This window comes from Heterocephalus glaber, unplaced genomic scaffold, assembly GCF_053883595.1.
Source record: "Heterocephalus glaber isolate CG9 unplaced genomic scaffold, H.glaber_assembly_v1.0 deba00001451, whole genome shotgun sequence".
NCBI lineage: Eukaryota > Metazoa > Chordata > Mammalia > Rodentia > Bathyergidae > Heterocephalus > Heterocephalus glaber.
This window is the reverse complement of record NW_028258301.1, coordinates 936,134-956,637: the sequence shown is the minus strand read 5'-3', so window position 1 is coordinate 956,637 and position 20,504 is coordinate 936,134. Positions and strand designations below refer to the sequence as shown.

Genomic DNA, 20,504 nt, shown 5'->3' with positions numbered 1-20,504 from the left:
TCTTACTAGAATACAAGTTCTCAAAGTAGGTATCAATGATCTTCTGGATTTCTATAGGATCTGTTGTGATTTCACCCTAAAGGGTTTGTCTGTTTTAAAAAAATTTTCAAGGAACCAACTCTTCCATTCGTTGCTTCTTCATATTGTTTTCTTAGTCTCAATTGCATTAATTTCTGCTTTGATCTTTATCATTTTCTCCCTCATACAAGATTTGGGCTTGATTTGCTCTTCTTTTTCTAGAAGTTGAGATTCAATATTAGGTTGTTTATCAGTAAAATTAATAAAAAATATTAGGTTGTTTATTTGAGCTGTTTTTCTGATATGGGAATTCACTGTCATAAATTTCCCTTGTAGGACTCTTTCATTGTGTCCTGTAACTTCCAACTTGTCATATTGGTGTTATTGTTTAATTGTAGATACTGTCTGATTTCTTCTTTAATTTTATCTGTGACCCATTGGTTGTTCAGGAGGGTGTTATTTAATTTCCATGTGTTTATGAAGTTTTTGTGGTTTCTTTTGCTATTTATTTCCAATTTCATTGCACTATGGTCTGATAATATGCATGGGATAATTTCAGTTCCTTTGCATGTATTTAATTAAGCATGCTCTATGAGCTAGTATATGGTCTGTTTTGTAGAATGTCCGTTATGCAGCTGAGAAGAATTATATTGTGATGTTGTGGGGTGGAACAGTCTACAGACATCTACTAAGTCCATTTGTTCAAAAGTTTGGTTCAGTTCAGATATTGCTTTGTTGATTTTTTTTGTCTAGTTGATCTGTCTATATGTGACAGTGGAATATTGAGGTCCCCCGTTACAAATGTAGTAGTGCTTGTTTGATTTTTCGTGTCTGTCAGTATTTGTTTTATAAAATTGGATGTGCTGGTATTTGGTGGATAGATATTTATGATTGTTATCTATTCTTCTTGGATTGATCCCTTTACAAGGATGTAGTGATCTTCTTTGTCTCTCTTAGTCAGTCTTGGGTTGAAATCCACTTTGTCTACAAATAGAATAGCTACCCCTGCTTTTTTCTGGGGTTCCTGTCACTTGGAGTATTGTTTTCCATCCTTTGACTTTTAGTCTACGAATTTCTTTCTGAGTTAAATATGTTTCTTATATGCAGCATATTGTTGGATCTTGATTTTTGATCCATTCTGCCACTCTGTTTCTTTTGATTGGTGAGTTGAGACCTTTTACATTGATGGTTATAATTGATATGTATTGACTTATCCTTGACACATGGTTTTCATGTTGTTGGTTCCTTTTTTTTCCTCCTCTCTAATTACTTGCCTTGCCTGATGTTGAGGTTCATGGAATTGTAGTCCTTGTTACCTCTTTCTAGAATGTCTTTCAGAACATTTTAGAGTCCTTATTTGGTGGTCATGAATTTCTTCAGGTATTCTTTGTCATGGACATATCTTATTTCTCCATCAATTTTTTTGTTTGTTTTGTTTTGTTTTGTTAAGACAGGGTCTCACTGTTTAGTCCAGGCTCCTTGAACTCATGGCAATCTTCCTACCTCAGCCACCCGAGTGCTGGAATTACAGGTGTGGACCACCAATTTTGAAAGATAGTTTTATGTATGTAGTACCTCAATCTGGGCTGGAGGTAGTTTTCTTTTGGGGGTTGAAATAATTCATTCCAAGCTGTCCTTGACTTGAGAATTCGTGTTGAGAAATCTGTTGTGATTCTGATGGGCTTTCCTTTATAGGTGATTTGTTTCTTTTCTCTAATAGTTTTTAATATTCTATTCTTATGTTGAATTTCTGGATACTGGACTACTATATGTCTTGGTATAGATTTCTTTTTTGATCATGGCTAATTGGAGTTCTATATGCCTCACTTATCTATATGTCAAAGTCTTTTTTCCTGCTTGGGAAGTTTTCTGCAATTACTTCTGTGAACAGGATTTTTATGTTGTTTTCATTGTCTCCTGCTTTTTCATTGACTCCAGTCAATCTTGTTATTCTTCTTTGCATCATCTAGCAGCTGTTGTATTGATATTTCATGATCCGTTGCTATTTTTAAATCTTTCTTTTTGGGCCGGGGATTTAGCTCAGTGGTTTCGCCACCTGCTGCGTAAGCACAAGGACCTGAGTTCGATCCCTGGTACCAAAAAAAAAAAAACTTTCTTTTCATGATCACTAACCTCAAACCTGTGTTCTAGACCTAATATTGTGTCCTCACATGGTTCATTCTGTTAGGTATACTTTCAATGGAATTTTTAATCTCTTGGATATCTGTTTGAATCTGTTTCATGGATTGCTTTTCTTTTCTATGGTAGGCTTTTGTGGTTTCCATGATTTTCCTAAGCTCTGGTATTTTTTATCTGTATCTGCTCTAGGTTCACTAACCATTTCCTTATTATGGTCACCATCTCTGTAGTTGTCTGAGAAATTATTTCTGATTTAATTTTTCTCTAGAGCTTCATTCATCTGCTTTGTTACTTGTGCCATTCCCACTGTAGAGTCCAGGTGGGTGGCTTTGAATTGTTCCACCTTGTTGCCCCCAGGCTTGTCTTTGGTGAGCTGGAAGTCTGTGGTTGCAGTCTTCCATGTCTTCTCATTTTTTTTCTTTATTTAGTTTGATTCCTAGGTTGATGTTTGTAAATTGCTTATGGCAGGTAGCTTTATTGTTAGTATCAGGAACCCTAAGGAAATGACTACTTCTCAGAGATATCTTCCATGTGTAGCTGGCTTTTTGGTTTTGAGTCTATTGCAGAATCCTGCATCTTCAATTTATTGGGAATGAGAAGTTGCTGCCTATTTGTTCTAGCCCCTGGTTCTTTGGCACTGCCCTACAATATTGTTTATGATCCTCAGACAATCTCAGTTTTGGCATACCAGGAAGAGCAACTGATTAGAGCAATTATGTCATTTTGGCTAAAGTAGTAAATCAGTAATAACAATACCATCAAACACAGCCTAGAAATGACATCTGTGGTAACTATTAATTTGCCACCTTTAACCATATGAACTAATTTTGTGGATATATAACAAAATTCCAAACCAGGAGATTGTATACAGTAAATATGCCCTTAATATGGTGATTTTATCCATAGGGGCAAAAACTTCAAAAGGGTTGGGGGGGAAAATAGAGAAATAGAAGAAGAGAGAGATAAGCAAGGGTAGAGGACAAAGAAGGATTACACAAACTTTGGGAAACTGGTGAAGACAGGATAGAAAGAAAAATTAAAAACAAGAACAGAAGAACACAAGAAAGCTAGAATTAGTGTTCACACTTATATAAAAACAAGAATAAACAATAGAAAAAGAAAAAAGAAAAGAAAAAGATATCCACTTCAGGGTGTGTCTCTGCTTTCACTGGTAGATGGAATGGGCATACACACCCCAGATCCATGTTGGTCCCAGCAAGCCAGCAGTAGATTTATGGAAGTAGTGGATAATCCCAGCAAGCCTGCACCTTTAGTTCCACTGAAGTTCAGGCTGGTTTCTGGCTATGATGGTGAAATCTGCAATACTCCATGTGCATCCTGTCGACTTGCACTTGGTTCCACCTCCCCCAGACACTGGGTTCCTGTTGATGAAGCCAACCCTCTGCTGCTCTGAGTTGAAAGCTTAGGTGGCCCCTGTCCAAAATGGTGGCTGGCCAATTACCTATTCCTGGGGGACATCTGAACTGGGATAACTCACCAGCCACTTCAGTTTGCTGCATCCACTCCATTCCAGTGGTGGAGTCTTCTGGGGTTGCCAGTAATCACTGTGCATCTGCAGGTTCGAGCTGTTTCTCCTATGCAGCAAGCCAGGGATCAAGGAAAAGGTGCCACTTGCCACTACCTCCTTCTGCATTGAGATCCCTCTCTTCACTGTTTCCATGGACTTCAATTCTTGCTTCAGATCTTTGCTGGGTCCTAGGGACCCATTTCCAACCTTCTCTTCCTCACATTGTTATATTCCAGCATCTGGACACCACATCTCAGAGAGGCTGTTTCTGTGCTGTTTACCACTCTGTCCTCTTCCCAGAAGTGCTCAAAGATTATTTATTTATTTTGCGGAACCTGGCGTCGAACTCAGGACCTTGAGCTTGCCAGGCAGGCACTGGTGCCACTGAGCTAAACCTCCGGCTCAAAGATTATTTCTGTGGTAGAGTTTTATTTGTATTTTCATTGTAGTTCACATAGGAATTTATTTGTTTTTAATTTTTAGATTTAGTAAGCAAATAGTTGATGTAGAAAATGTTGACGTTTATTCTAAACACTCAGTATATATTTGATATTTTATTTTATTGATATTTCATTTTCCTGGTAAGTGCACATTATATAAAATAATAGGAAATTCTTGACAAAAGAGGAAGACAGGAGAGGTGACAGGTATAGCCTGCCAAACATGAAAGGAAAGCTAAGCACAAGTGTTGTCAGTGTAAGCAAGACTTGTATATGATGGAACATACTGTTGTCATGTTTTAAGGCCTTACCTGTGATAACTGAAGCAAAGATTATTTCTATGCTGGAGTTTTGTTTGTATTTTCATTGTAGTTCACTTAGGGCTGGGGATTTAGCTCAGTGGCACCCCACCTGCCTCACAAGCACAAGGTCCTGAATTCGATCCCCAGTACCAAAAAACCAAAATACCACATTAATAGAATAAAACTCATAAATTTAAAATTAATAATTCATCAATAGAAATATTCCTAAAAAATAAACATGAGCATTACACACTCTCATAATGTACTTGTGACTGCATGAGGCTTTGGAGGGGACATCTAAACCAAGCCATAACAGGATACAAGAAGTATTGAATTAATACAGCAAAGAAATAGCACAATTAAAAGAGGTATTTATATTATCATGTGACATTTATTTTATGGTCAGTTAGGACCTTTATGTATCTGGGAAACTCTCCTTTTATAAATGAACATTATTTTAAGACAAAATATGTTGTATTATATCTAAAGAAACATAAAGTTTGTCTGATTGGGCTTGAGATCAACATTCAACGAAATGATTTCCTTCAAGGTCAGGTAATTTGAATATTTGAATTAAAAATGTTTCTTAGTCTGTTTAGTGTAGACATAACTAGAAACCAATCTAGCGTAATGATGTGGAACAAATGATAGAACATTCTTTAAAATTGCTACATGGAATCATCTCTGTTTCATGTGATACAAATGTAAATTTCAAATGAGAACCTAATTTAGTCTCTCAGCTGACTTTGCAGAGCAGAAATCTAGCTGAAGCATCCTGTTTGCAAAAGAATTATTTAAAGTAGTCTTTGGAAAACCTCAATAGAAGTGGTTTAGTGAGGGTGATAAATCCCAGTCTCTAAGTGGTATTCAACTTTTATTTGGATGTCTCTTTTGATAGAGTAACAGATTAAAATATTTACTTTGTGACAGCATTAAACAAAAAGCCAGGAGATGATGATGAGTCAATATAAGCCCTATCAAAATTTAAAGTTTTTTTAAATAGATGGAAAATCCAATACTCAGATTCATATGGAATTTCAAGGACCCCTGAATAGCTATTTAAGAATATTCTTAAACTGGCCATGATGGTACACACATGGACTCCCATCTCCTTAGGAGGCTGAGGCAGGAGGATTACAAGTTTGAGGCCAACCTGGGCAATTTAGTGAGACCTGTCTGAAAAAATAAAAAGGGCATGTAGGTCAGTGGTAGAGTGCCCCTAGGTTCAGTCCCCAGTAGCACCAAACAACAACAAAGAATAGGATTAATGTATGTATGTATGTATGTATGTATGTATGTATTTTTATTTATTTAGCAGTGCTGGGGATTGAATCCAATATTTTACACTTGCTAGACAAGTCCTCTCAACCACTTGAGCTACATCTCCAACCCATAATTTTAAAATTTAATACAGTGTTACAGTAAACAAAACTACGGTGCTAGCATGGGGTACAATTTAGAATCCAAAAACAAGGCAGAGAAGCTAAGCCGGTCCCAGCACCTGGAAGGAAGCTCCCCTGCCACCATCCCAAGCTCCTAGGGCAGAGAAGGTGAGCCAGTCCCAGAACCCAGAAGGAAGCTCCCCCACCACCATCCCAAGCTCCTAGGGCAGAGAAGGTGAGCCAGTCCCAGAACCCAGAAGGAAGCTCCCCCACCACCATCCCAAGCTCCAAGGGCAGAGAAGGTGAGCCACATGGGCGCCAGAAGCACCCCCTCCCCCTGTGGAAATGAGAAGACATGTAAACAAGCCTCAAAAACAGACTTCTGGTTCACCTACAGCAACCCCAAAGGGAAACAAGATGGAATGATCTGATATTCAACCACCTGGACTCTCCGAACTGGCAAGGATCTGGGAAAAATGAAATCAGAAATAATTACTCAGATAACAGCAAAGATTTTGCTCATGGTGCAAGACATGATTAATAAATCTAGAGAGGACACAGATAAAAAAATAGAGGATCTGAGGAATATGATGGAATCCCAACATAGGAAACAAATGGAATCCATAAAACAGATACAAAAAGATTTCCAAGAGATTAAAAACTCCATCGAAAGTCTGTGCAGCAGAATGAACCAATGTGAGGATAGAATTTCAGATATAGAAGAAAAGTTTGCAATTAGTGACCAGGAAAAGAAAAATTGCTTTAAAATTGTGAAGGAACATGAGAAATCAATCCAGCAGCTGGTAGACGATGCAAAGAAGAATAACATAAGACTGAGTGGAGTCAATGAAGAAAAAGGAGAGAGTGCAGATGACATAGGAAAACTGTTTACAGAAGTGATGGCAGAAAACTTCCCAAGGAGGGGGAAAGAACTTGACATACAGATAAGTGAGGCATATAGGACTCCAGCTAGCCTTGATCAAAAAAAATCTACACATAGGCATATAATAGTTAGGATTCCAGAAATCCAACAGAAGAACAAAATTCTACAAGCAGTGAGAGAAAAGAAACAAATCACATACAAAGGAAAGCCCATCAGAATCACAGCAGACTTCTCAATGCAAACCCTCAAGGCAAGAAGAGCTTAGAGTGATGGATTTCAAGCCCTAAAGGAAAACAGCCTCCAACCCAGATTGATGTTCCCTGCAAAACTACCTTTCAAAATTGATGGAGAAATAAGATACTTTCATAATAAAGAGCACCTCTGGAACTTCATGAGTATCAAACCAGCACTCCAAAAAATTTTAGACAATATCCTAGGAAAAGACAATGAGGATCACAACCCCAGGAAGCCCAGCAGAATGAATCGGTTGGGCATGACAAATTAAACACAAAGGGGGAGAATCCAACAAAAAGAAAAAGTCATGACAAGGCTTTTAAAACTTTTAACTTCATCTCCCTAATGAGTGTATAATTCAATCTTGTTATTGTACTGATTAGTATTTTTCTGATTCTAGTGTTACACACCTTTGCTTGTGCGGTACTGGCTATTTATCATCTTCTTGTGTCTACTTTTTAATTGGGTTGTCTATTAATGAGCTGTAAGAGTTCTTTATATATTCTGGTCATAGATTATATGCATTGTAAATATGGTCTGTTTAAGGACTACTTTTCATTTTAATGATGTCATTTAAAGTTCTAAATTTTGATAGAATCCCATTTATCAATTTTTTTCTTTTATACATCTTGTCTTTTGTATCCTAGGTAGTTCTTGCCTACCCTGAATTCATAAACATTTTCCCTTATATTTTCTTCTTAAAGTTTTATACTTTTAGGCTTTCATATTTAGGTTCATAGATCCCTTCAAGTTATTTTCATGTATGAAAATAAAGGGTTGAGGTTAATTTTTTATATACGGATACCAGGTGTTCTAGTGCTGTTTGCTAAAAACACTATCTCTTCCTTCCTTGGCTCCTGAATTGAGTTTATATTCTATAAAATGCTAATGTTAAATAATCTTTCAAAAGTCAGTGAACCATATATGTGTGGTTCTATTTCTAGATTCTCTGTTTTATTCCAATGATCTATATGTCTTTCCTTACACCAACACTGCCTTGATTACTGTAGCTTTAGAAGAAGTCTTAAAATTAGGTACTAAACTTCTTCCAATACTGTTGTTTTTTTTTTAACTTTTCTAGGTCCTTTGTACTCCTACATAACTTTTAAATTTCAATATCCAATTCTTCATTTATAGCAAGTATACACAGACCTGAATTTTTATATATACCTTGTGTTTTCTAATCCTGCTAAATTCAAATACGAGTTCTAGGGCCTCCTAGAGATTTCTCAGTATTTTCTCTGTAGATGATCATTTCATCTACATATAAAGATTTTGCTTCTACCTTGCCAATCCTATCCTAGTTGTGTCATTTTATTGCCAGACTATTTTGGTGGGGACTAGGTTTCAAAGTTTAATGGACAGATAAAGAGTAAGCATATCTGCCCTTGTTCCCCACCTTAAGTAGAAAGCATTGTATCTTCTCCATTCATATAAGGCGTTCTCACTGGAAGTATGGAGAACATGTCTTTAATCTGTTGAGAAGTTGCTGTTCTAGTCTCCTGATAGCTTTTACCATGAACAGCTATAGAATTTAGTCCAATACTTTTTCTCCAACTAGTGACAGGACCATACGGCTTTTTCCTTTCCTCTGTTTAAATGATGACTTTTGGGGGTGGATCTTCCAATGCTGAATCAACACTGCCATCTCTATAACAAAACCACTTTCTACATCCTGCCAGATCTGACTTCCAGTAGTTTGTTTTATTAAACAAATTTCTATCCATGTTCATACTTTTTCTTCTATTATCTTTATCCAGTTTTAGGATTAGCACAATGTTGATTTCCTAAAATGAGGGGAGAAGTGTTCCTTCTTTTTTCTGCTTTAATTATTTGATATAATTTATCAGTTAAAATGTATATGAGCCTGCTGTTGTCACATAGGTAGGTTTTCAAGCTAGGAATATACTTTCTTTAATAGGTGTTATTGAAATTTTATATTTCCTCCAGAGTTTCATTAATTTGTCTTCCAAGGTACTTCTTAGAAGTTGTGAAATTTATTTCCAAAAAGATTTTTGTAATATGCTTTCTATATCCTTTTAAATTCTGTAAAATCTGTAGTAATGTCTCCTAGATCTTGATATTGTAATTTAAAAAATGTATAATTGATATTGTATAACAGGAAGAAAAGGTCTAAAGGTGCAGGGGAAGTGGGAGTGGTAGGGGAAAGGAAAAAAGGGAAAAGAAAAAAATATGAGAAAAGGAAAAAAAATGGAAACAAAGTCTTTGCAAATAGGAAAGGGTGGGGGGGGTGAAGGGAGGGCAGGGGAAGGGGAAAAAAATAAGAATCAAGATACTCATGTAACAGTACAAGATCCCAATGATGAATGTAACTGTATTTTATACTGAAAATGTACCAATAAACTTAATGGGAAAAAAAAAAAGAAAAAGAAAATGCTCCTCCCATTTTTATAAAAGAGAAAAAAAAATCAGTGAAAGTGCCCACTCCAGGGTCTGTAATAGTTAGTGTTAGTAGTTGTGTGTTTGCAAAATTTCATGAGAGAAAAAGGAAACACAAAGTCTGAGCCAATAAATATCTCTAGACCTATATCATGCATTGGTGTTTTGGGGAAACCTTAAATTTTAATGTAGTAATGCAGATTTCAAGTGACTAATGCATTCATTCAGCAACTGTTTACTGTATCCTCATTCTCTGTGACCCCAAATCCTCTTAGTTTCCTGTTGGGTGATCTTAGTCCTAGTGCAGATCCAAGTGATCTTCATATTAGGTTATACAGTGTAATCCTTCCTGAGAGTTCTGCAGCTATGTCAGTGTATTAGTCTTGTTTCCTCCCACTCCTGCTTGTATCACAGCACATACGAGCAATCAATATAAACTGGGTAGCAGTTAGACCAGCAATTATGAGTACATATTTCCTTAGCCTAAAATCTTTTGTTGATATTTTAACATTTATAAAAAACAAAAAGAAGCCAAAAATAAATCCATACATTTATAGCCAGTTGATTTCAACAAGGGTGCCATGACTATTTAGTGGCAAAATAATAGTCTCTTCAACAAGTACTGCTAGGACAACTGGATTTTCACATGTAAAAAAAATGAAGTTCTACCCCTGCTTCACACTATGTATAAAAATTAACACAAAATGAATCAATAAACTAAATATAAAAGCTAAAACCATAAAGCTATTAGAAGATAACATAGGGCTTGATTCTTTGTGACTTTAGATTTAGCATTGGATTCTTAGATGTGATAACAAAAAAGCAACAAAATAAACAATAAATTTCATAAAAATTTAGAAGTTTTGGCATTGTACTGGAAAAAATACAGATACATGGATCAGTGGGACAGAATTTAGGATATAGAAACTTCCTCAGACACATTCAGCTATTTGATCTCCAATAAAGGAACCAAAAGAATATGTTGGAGGAAAGATAGTCTATTCAGCAAGTGGTCCTGGGAAAACTGATTATGTGCAAAAGATTGAAACTGGACCCTTATCTCTCACCATGCACTAAATTAAAAACAAAATGGGTCAAAAACCTTAACATTAAAACGAAACATTAAACCTACTGGAAGATAAAATAGGTAAAATCTGAAGGCATAGGTGTCGGAAAGGATTTTCTAAACAGAACCTCAGTTGCACAAGAAATAAAGCAAATGTGATTATATCAGACTAAAAAGCCTCTGTACACCAAAAGAATCAGTAGAGTGAAGAGACAACTTACAGGATTGGAAAAAATTTTGCCAGCTACTCCTTACACAGAGGACTAATCTCTATCTACAGTATACAAAGAGGTCAAAAAAAAATATTTCAACCAGCTAAAATTGAAGATCCAATCAAGAAATGGGCAAGAGAAATGAACAGACACTTTACAGACGAAGAAATACAAATGGTCAACGAATATATGAAAAACTGCTCAACATCTCTGGCCACTAGAGAAATGCAAATTCGAAGAAAGCTAAAATTCCATCTTACTCCAGCAAGAATGGCAACCATTAAGAAATCAAACAATAACAAGTGCTGGTGAGGCCATGGTGAAAAAGGAACCCTCCTTCATTGTTAGTGGGAATGTAAACTAGTACAGCCATTATGGAAATTGGTATGGAGATTTCTCAAGTGAAATTAGAAATTCCCTATGACCCATGGATCTCCCTACTAGTTATCTTCCCCAAAGAAGTTAAGACCTCATACTGTAGTAATATATGCATACTAATATTTATAGCAGCACAACTTGTAATAGTTAAATCCTGGAAACAGCCTGTGTACCATCACGGATGATTGGATTAAGAAAATGTGGTATCTATGTATAATGGAATACTACCCTGCTGTAAAAGACATTAAGGGTCAGGGATTTAGCTCAGTGGCACTGCACCTGCCTAGCAAGTGCAAAGTTCTAAATTCGATCCCCAGTACCAAAAAAAAAACCCAAAAAAAAACATTGAGACGTGTAGGAAAATGGATGCATCTGTAAAATATAATGTTGAGGGCTGAGGATCTAGCTCAGTGGTCCCACCACCTGCCTCTCAAACACAAGGACTGGAGTTCGATCTCCAGTACCAAAAAATAAATAAATAAATAAATAAATAAATAAATAAATATATATATATATTATATATATAAATATATAAATAAATAAATAAATAAAATGTTGAGTGAAATAAACAAGACACATGCTTAAATACCATATGGCACTCTCATTTGAGTGAGGCAAAGTACAAACAAAGAGCACAATAAGGGTGGATAGGAGGGGATGGATCTCTTGCAATAGGAAAGTGGTCCAAGGGGAGAAAGCACAAGGAGTGAGGAGGAGAGGAAGGGGAAATGAGTAGAATAAAGATATGTCATGTACAGAAACCTAATAACCTCAGTGAAATAAACATTATATGCCATAGCTTGAGCTAAGAATAATATCAACAAGAATGAAAAAAGGGAGTTGGAGGAGGGAGGGAGGAAAAGGGAAGGGGAAGGGAGTTAAAGAACCAGCTGTGGTATGTACACATAACCATTCCCCAAGATGATTGTAAGCTGCCTGAACTGCAAACATACATTAATAAATTTTTTTGAATTAAAAAAATTAGAAGTTTTGTGCATCAAAAGATATTATCAAGAAAGTGAAAAGACAACCAAAAAATGGAAGAAAATATTTGTAAATCTTATATCTAATATATGTAAATCATGTATCTAAAACATGTATGAAGTTCAGAATATATAGGAAACTGTTACAGTTCAACAACAAAGAACTCAATTATCAATGGGCAAAGAACTTCAGTAGACATTTCCCCAAAGATACAATTGGCCCAGAAGCACATGAAGGGATGCTCAACATCACTAGTCATTATGGAAATGCAAATCAAAACCACCATACTTTAATACCCATCAGGATGAATTTTTTTAAAAAGGAAAACTAACAAGTGTAAGCAAGGATGCAGAGAAAGGGAGCCTGTGTACATTACCAATGGAAATATAAAATATTTCAGCTACAATAAAAAGTTTGGCAACTTATCAAAAAGTTAAGATTATCATATGACCCCTTAGTTGTACTCCCATGTATATCTCCAAGAGAACTGAAAGCAAAAGGCTGCAGGTAATGGTAGAGTGCCAACCTAGCATAGGTGAGGCCTTGGGTTCCATCTCCAGCACTCTGAAAAGACATACCTACATTAAAAGTGAAAACCAAGTATGAGATACATATATATACATGTTCATCATAGCACTATTAACAGTAGTCAAAAGGTTAAAATTGTTGAACACTGTGGCTCAAGTGTGTAATCCCAGCTACTCAGGTGGGTTCAAGGCCAGCCTGGGAAATTTAGTGAAACTCTGTCTCAAAAAAAGGGGTTGGTGGGCTAGGGGTTTAGCTCAGTGGTTCCAGCACCTGCCTCGCAAGGTCAAGGTCCCGAGTTTGATCCCTGGTACACCCCCCCCAAAAAAAGGGTCGAGACCCTGGCTTCAAGTCCCGACCCCCCCCCCCCCACAGTAGGAATACTAAAATATCCATCAGTGGATGAATGGATAAACAGGCTATGTATACATACAATGGAGTATTTTTCAACCACAAGAAGAAATGAAGTTGGATGTGCTGGTACACACCCGTAATCTCAGTACTCTGGGAGACTGACACAGCAAGATCATAAGTTTGAGGCCATACTGACCCACTTTGCAAGACCCTATCTTAAAATTTTAAAAAATATTATTTTAAAAGGCCGAGTATATACCTTAATGGTAGAGTATTTGCCTAGCGCGTATGAGTTCCTGAGCTCAATTCCTGTATTTAAGGGAAAATGAGAAGTGAAGGACTAGTGTGTATTAAAATAAGGGTAAGCCTTTGAAACTTTATGCTATGTGAAAAAAGCCAGACAGAGTGGTGCTATATTAGCATGGTTCCATATATATGAAATATTCAGAATAGATAAATGCAGAGAGACAAAATGTAATTGGTGATTAGAGAGAAGAAAGTGACACTGTAGGTTATAAGGGGAAAGGGGGGAATAAATGTTTCCACTTAGATACTCAAAGGATTGAAGCCACTTGAAAATATATCAGTAAGTTAGATGAGATGACATGAAGGAAAAAATGGGAAATTTAAAGCAAATAAATATATTCTCGTTAAATTGTTTCAGCCAGAGGCCAGAATTTAACATTAGTATAAGTTCAGACTTGTTCAGGGGACACAGAAGAGACCCATGAACTTTTTCAAGTTAGAGTCATAATTATTGTCTTCAAGCTTGTTAAGAACAAAACAAAATATCAGTGGTTTCTTTGATGATCTCGTTAATAAGTTAGCAGAATTAGCAAACAGTGCATTTCATAGATAATATAAAGGAAAGCCTCACGCTTTTGATGTTGAAGAAGACTGATGCACTTAAATATGGGGCATTCTTTTAAATTTCAAGGTGTGCATCCTCAAAGAATCCAATGTGTAGGAAAAATTGCAGTTAGCTAAACTAATTTTAGTTATTTAAGTGCAGCAATAAAAAGGCAAAATGAATGCAAAAACACGTCATGACAGTTGTACAAATCACCTATAAACTGTACAGTGAATTCTTGTATATGCTCATTTTTTTTCTAATGGTGACTATGATTTTTCACTTTGTTTCCATAATTGGGTACCCACTTTGTCAGTTTATTTTTATTTTTGTCAGTTTAATAAGTAATATCCTGTTTTGTCTTTGAGAAGGTGGAATCAAACCGTGTCAGACAAAAAGTGCCCATTCTTGGGAGAGTAAGATTAACTCTCTTCTTTGATTGCAGATGATGAAAGCCATGAACAAGTCCAATGAGCATGTCCTGGCAGGAGGTGCCTGCTTCAACGAAAAGGCAGACTCTCACCTTGTGTGTGTACAGAATGATGATGGAAACTATCAGACCCAGGCTATTAGTATTCACAATCAGCCAAGGAAAGGTAAGCATTTGAACTGATTGAGATTTTGATAATGGAAAGTGATTCTCAACTTGGAGCATTGGATATCTCAGCTCTTTGCTATTACTTTCTATTTAAAAGTGACCACAAATTACCTTTCCAAGCACATTCTACAGGATTATGTTGACTCCGCAAGAAGTCATACTTAAAGTTATAAGTGAGACCTTTGTTGTCAAGGAAAGTGTTTCAAATGTAGTCTTGGGATAATGCAAAATAGGAAGAAAATGTCCAAAGTGGTAGGGGTAGTGGGAGGGGCAGGGGAAAGGAAAGAAGGGAAAGGAAAAATGATGAGAAATGGAAAAAATGGAAATAAAGTCTTTGTAAATAGGGAAAGGTGGAGGGGGTGAAGGGAGGGCTAGGAATGGGGAAAAAATAAGAACCAAGATGCATTATGTAAAGGTACAATTCCCAAGGAGAAATGTAATTGTGTTGTATACCTACAATGTACCAATAAAAGAATTTAATAAAAAAAATGTAGTCTTGGGATATTGACAGGTATTGGTATTTGAGGGTAAGACTAGGCCAGTGATGGCGAACCTTTTAGAGCTTTCAGTGATACAAACAGCCCACTGCGGCACGTGTGCCATAGGTTCAACACCTTTGGATTAGGCCTTTTAGTGACAGTCCCTTTACAAAGATTTGGAGCTTGTTGAATGTTAAATAGGTTGACAGGGTTCCTAAGAAGACATCTAGGTTCAGTGCTACTCAGAATGTGGTTTCATCACTTAGGAGACTGTTAGAAATGAAGAATCTACTAATCAGATATATCTGCTAATTAGAATTCTAACAAGATCCTGAGTGCTTCAGATACACATTAGAGTTTGAGAAGCCTTGCTCAACATGACATTTCCCAAAATGTTTCCTCAGATTCTTTGGTTTTTAAAAATATTCACATAGGCCAGGAATGATAGTACATGTCTATAAACCCTGCATTCAGGAGGATGAGACAGGAGGATGGTGAGTTCAAGGACAGCCTGGATTACATAGCAAGACCCTGTCTCAAAAAAATTTTTGTCCCATGTAAATAAATAGAAATCTTCTGTAATAAATTAAACCTAAGAAACCGTGTTAAACAAGTTTCTTTACCACTGGATTTTTCAGACCATTTAACAAGCTATGAGTATTCTGATTTTGTAAGAGGATAGTATCTAGCTCTTCCCAAATTTATTTGGCCACAGATATTTGTTCTCCTCTGAGTTGCTTCCAAAACTATATTTCTTTAGTCTGTTTTGTAAAACTTTTCTAGTAGGAATAGTGTAAGTTACTCTCTTAAGTGTATTTTTAAAATCAGTTGTTCACTAAAGGCATAGAAGGTATTTAACACATCTACATCCAAATACAATATCCAGAATAATGTTATGATAAGTTCACAGTGCTCTCTATCACTGACATCATATCTAGAATATTCAAATAAGTTCTGAATGTCATTAATGGAAGTATATTGATAAAACTAGATTGGGTCCAGGGGATGATTTAAGACCTGTGAGAAATAGGAACCAAGGTCAAAGGAAGTCTTGAACAAAGACTTATATAAATGTCTAACATGGAAAAAACTACATTGGAAGAGGATGAAAAATAGCTATATCTAATTTTTAAAGTTACTTATTATGTGAAAATAAGAGTCAACTTATTCTCTATTGCTACAAAAGACAAGAACTAGCACCAGTGGTGAAAGTTACAGGGCTCAATTTGGGCTCGATTTGAGAGCATATTTTGTAACTGAGATTGTCCAGAAGTAGAATGAGTTGCCTTGTGCTCCTGTGGGTTCCGCATCACTAACAGTGTCTGACGAAGACTGGATGACCACCTGTTAGACATATTGTGGGGCCAAGTTGGATTAGCTCAGTTCAGTTTAAGATGCAGGAAAATGACAGAACAGTGATGTTTTCATAAAGCTAAATGTAATTGTGTATCTTTTTTATGAAGAGATCATAGGCGTTTTTCTTTTAAATAGTCTTTTTTAGTCTTTGTAGGTCTGTAGTATTTGTCACAACTACTCAAGTGTGGTAGTACAAAACTGGTTTAGACAATATATAAATGAATGGCATAGGTGTGTTCCAATAGAAGTTCATTTACAGAAATAGACTGCAGCTGAGCAGATTTTAGTTTGCTGACCCCTGGACTTGACTATTAAAATCTCTTTGCTTAAGATTCTTTAATTCTAGATTGGAGGAGGAGGAAAACAAACTTAAAACTTCCCATCCAAAGCTGTGATAAACATGAGAATTATTGATTACTTGTATATTGTGGTATATAGATTCAGTGTTTTTTTAATTTTCTGTACAATGATTGCATTTCCCAGTTACCAAATATTTCACTGTTCCAAATCCCTCCGTCTCAGAGTCTATCTTCATGAAACTATTTGTTGTTTTTTTAGTGACTGGTGCCAGTTTCTTTGTGTTCAGTGGCGCTCTGAAATCCTCTTCAGGATACCTTGCCAAGTCAAGTATTGTGGAAGGTAAAGAATGAATTGTTTGCTTCATGTGTATAAGTCCAGTCTTAATTATACAACTAATAAGCAAAGAACACTGCAAAAAGCCTCGCCCTTTTTACTGTGGATATCTGACTCCTATTATTTATTCAGTGCCATCTTACTCTTCAGCAAATTAAAACTGCCATAAGAGTGCTTAGTTCTCCAAAAAGGGAGTCAGTTGTACAGACATCATGGGACAGTGACATAAAAATCAAGAGATGACCTTTCATAGCTCTGCGATAAGGTACCTGAGGGGATGCCTGTGAGATCAGATAAAACATTGGATGAAGAAAGGTAAATGTGCAGGTGAAGTTCATCCCTCTTGCAGGGACACTATGGTCATCATTTGAGATACAGAATGAGATGTGCTTGCTGTGGGGTTGCTATAATTAGACGTGACACATCCTGATAAAAATTAAATGAAAGACTCATCACGTTTACTCACTTTGTTGTCTATGCTTGATCATATTTTGACCAAGTTATTTTTGTTGCATTACAAATTACCCCAGAATTTAATGGCTTAAAACAACTGTTTTATCATAGTGGCTGATTCCTTTTATGAGACATCTTGACAAGGCAGTACAGGGATAGGTTGACCCTGCTGCATGATGTTTTGGGGTGTCTTAGTTGGGATTACTTAAAGGTGGGAATTATTTGATGGCAGCAAGCTAGAGTTATCTGAAGGATCGTTCACACATGTGTTGGGGCCTGGCCTGGGATTACTTAAAAGCCAAGCGTGAACACTGGAGTACTTACTCATGGACTCAGCATGGTAGGGTGGTGGGCAGCCTTGGGATGGTTGGGCTTCTTCCTTAGTGCCTCAGGTCTCCAAGCACGAGTGTTACAGCAGTGAGGTAAGTAGGAGCTGCTTTGCCTTTCGGGATCCAGCCTTGAACCTCACAGTGTCACTTCCACCATACTCTAGTGTTGGAAAAAGGGAGAGGAATTCGACTATACTTCTTGATGGGGGAATGTGATGGCAGCATTGTAGAAGAGCATTGGGCTGTGTTTGGAAAATAACCACACATGATGATAAATTTTCATTTCCACAATAGCTCACTCCAAGGTCCTGTGTAAAAGAGCTGGATTCCAGTGTATTAATTGAAATGAATAATCTTACATATATTTATAGATTTTGGCTTTCATCTTTTTTGGATAAATTTAATAAAACTGAGTGAAATGTGGAGTACATCAATATTTTACAATTAAATTTCTCAAGTTTTTCTTTTCTTTTTTTTTCTTGATATATGATCTTGCTCTGTAGCCAAGGTTGGCCTCAAATTAGCAATCCTCCTGCCTCAGCATGCTGATTACAGGTGTGCTAGGATTACAGGTGTCCACCACCACATCCAGCTTTAACAATTTCTTAACAGCAATTTTTGCCTTATTTTTTGTTCTTTTGAGACAAAGTCTCATTATACATACTATATAGCCCAGGCTGGCCCACAACTCACAGCGATCCTCCTGCCTCGGCTTCCTGAGTGTTGGGGATTACAAGCATGTGCCATTATGCCCAGCAGTTTTTTGCTTTAAGAGTTGTGAAATTTGCCAGATGTGGTGGTGTAAAAGAGCACTTTGTGAAGCTGAGGGAGGAATATCACAGGTTTGAGGCCAGCCTGGGCTGCATAGCAAGACTCTGTCTTAAAAAAGAATTTTTTAAAAAAGCCTAGATCCCCGTTGACAGATAAAGAAAATATGTTATATATATATATATATATATATATATATATATATATATATATATGCACACACACACATACAATGGAGCCATAAAGAAAGATGAATTTGAGTCATTCTTAGGAAAATGGATACATCTTAAAACTACAGTGTTAAGTGAATTAAATCAGATACAGGTTGAATATCAATAAATATAAATACAAATAAATTAAAGAATAAAATAAGAGAAAGTAGGAAACAGGGAGGTAGACTTTTTGGAGATGGGGAACCAGAACAGAGGAAAGGGGGAAGGGGGAGGAGGGGAAAGAAAGAGGATCGAAAATGATCAAGATACAATATATATATGCACCAGTGCCTCCAAGTGAATGTCATTATTATGTGTCACAAACATATTTTATTGGTATAACTTACCAAGTTCACAGAGCTAGGATGTGGCAATATTGGACTTAAAATCACCTCCTTATGCTTCAGATCCTATACCTTCCCATACCTTCCTATACCTTGGCAGTTCTAGTCTAATGGTTTTAAGCCCAAACCTTGGAGTCTTTTTTACATTTTTCTCTTTATTGATATGTGTTTGTGGTACATAATAGTCTAAGTATTTTGAAAAGAAATTATTAAGTAGCTGGGCATGGGAGCACACCCCTGTAGTCCCAGACACTTGAGAGGCTGAGAGCTGAGGATCACTTGAGCTCAGAATTTTGGCCAGCCTGGGCAACATAGGCAGACACTGTATCCAGAAAACAAACAAAAATAGAAATCTAGGAGCTGAACAGTCTTATTTGGTCTAAAGTGACTATATCTATATGATCAAGTTGACATTGTGTCTTTATAAAGTAAAGAACACCCTTTAAATGTTGGTAAATGATAATTTTAACTGACACAGTTCCTTACAAATGCAAAGCAGTACTTGTAAAAGTTATGTGTTTATGACTATGGGGAATTTCTTGGGTCTTGCATTTCACTGTGTGTTTCAGTAGAGCACTTGGCTGACTGCCTATTTATAAAATTTTTACTGAGGCTCTTTAGGAATTATATGAGCAGACAGAAACGTGTACCAATGAACCAGGATAATTGCTCAGCAGTGACAGCTTTTACCCCGAGTTTCAGTATTTATCTTTGACTGAGGTAGGCAGCCACTGAAAAGTAATTTCTATCTGTTGGCTGTGTTGCCATATGAAACTCAGTTGTAGCTTTGCCTTACTGGCTCTGAATAAAAGAATTTATTCCTAACCCTACTACTGTCGTTTAGTTAATGATTTAATGAACATATACTAGGCATTTCACTCTATGCCAGGTGATCATAGTAAGGTAAGATAGATGGAGATACAAACAAATGATCGGAGGACGGCATATGTAAGAGGTGCAACAGAAACAAATGCTTCATGAATCCAAAAGAGCAAAGTGACTATTTGTAAGTTTTTCCTTTGAGCAGTCTCAGGAGAAACCCTTAACTGTGTCTGAAGTGAAGTCAGCAGGCAAGTGTTTAAATGGAGCCCATCTTGGTGTTTGTTCAAAAACACCAAGTTTTTGGTGCTTTTTCAAAAAGTAAGATATTCTGCTCAACAAAATCTCCTTGTGTCTATCCGCTTGGGAGAGCAAAGTGAAATTTTGCATTTAATAATCAAAGGGATTTGCTAGATTCCAGGAGCTGTGTTTCATCTGTCCCCTTCCCTGGCTTTGGGCTGTTTCCATATTTATTATTTTGGTGGTGATTCTTAGATGGCGTCATGGTCCAGATCACTGCTGAGAACATGGATTCATTGAGGCAGGCACTTCGAGAGATGAAGGACTTTACCATCACCTGTGGGAAGGCAGATGCAGAGGACCCCCAGGAGCACATCCACGTCCAGTGGGTGGATGACGACAAGAACGTTAACAAGGGGTAAGTGCAGTCAGACTTGCCCCTTGTGGCACCTAGAGGACAGGCTCTGGGTTTTGTCTGCTGTCTACACTGGTATTTTACAGTTTTACTGAAAGGCCACCTATGAAAAAGGACTGTACAACATAGAATTGTAAATTTCTGGTGTGTTAGCTTACTTTCT

General features: G+C 36.8%; 2 protein-coding genes across 4 annotated transcripts in view; one reads left to right on the top strand and one right to left on the bottom strand.

Annotated features, from left to right (window-relative positions):
• Positions 1-20,504, top strand: part of Zfyve9 (zinc finger FYVE-type containing 9) — a 172,902-nt gene that overhangs the window by 142,580 nt on the left and 9,818 nt on the right. For all 3 annotated transcript variants that reach the window (XM_004869244.4, XM_004869243.4, XM_087214722.1), the window contains 3 exons: positions 14,141-14,291; positions 16,687-16,767; positions 20,182-20,344. In XM_004869244.4, coding sequence (XP_004869301.2) covers positions 14,141-14,291; positions 16,687-16,767; positions 20,182-20,344 — 395 coding nt within the window. The remainder of the gene's footprint in view (positions 1-14,140; positions 14,292-16,686; positions 16,768-20,181; positions 20,345-20,504) is intronic.
• The window catches only part of Cc2d1b (coiled-coil and C2 domain containing 1B), a 29,781-nt gene continuing 26,815 nt past the window's right edge, over positions 17,539-20,504 (bottom strand). The window contains exon 25 of the mRNA XM_087214726.1: positions 17,539-17,703. The gene's annotated coding sequence lies outside the window, so the exon portion shown is untranslated. The remainder of the gene's footprint in view (positions 17,704-20,504) is intronic.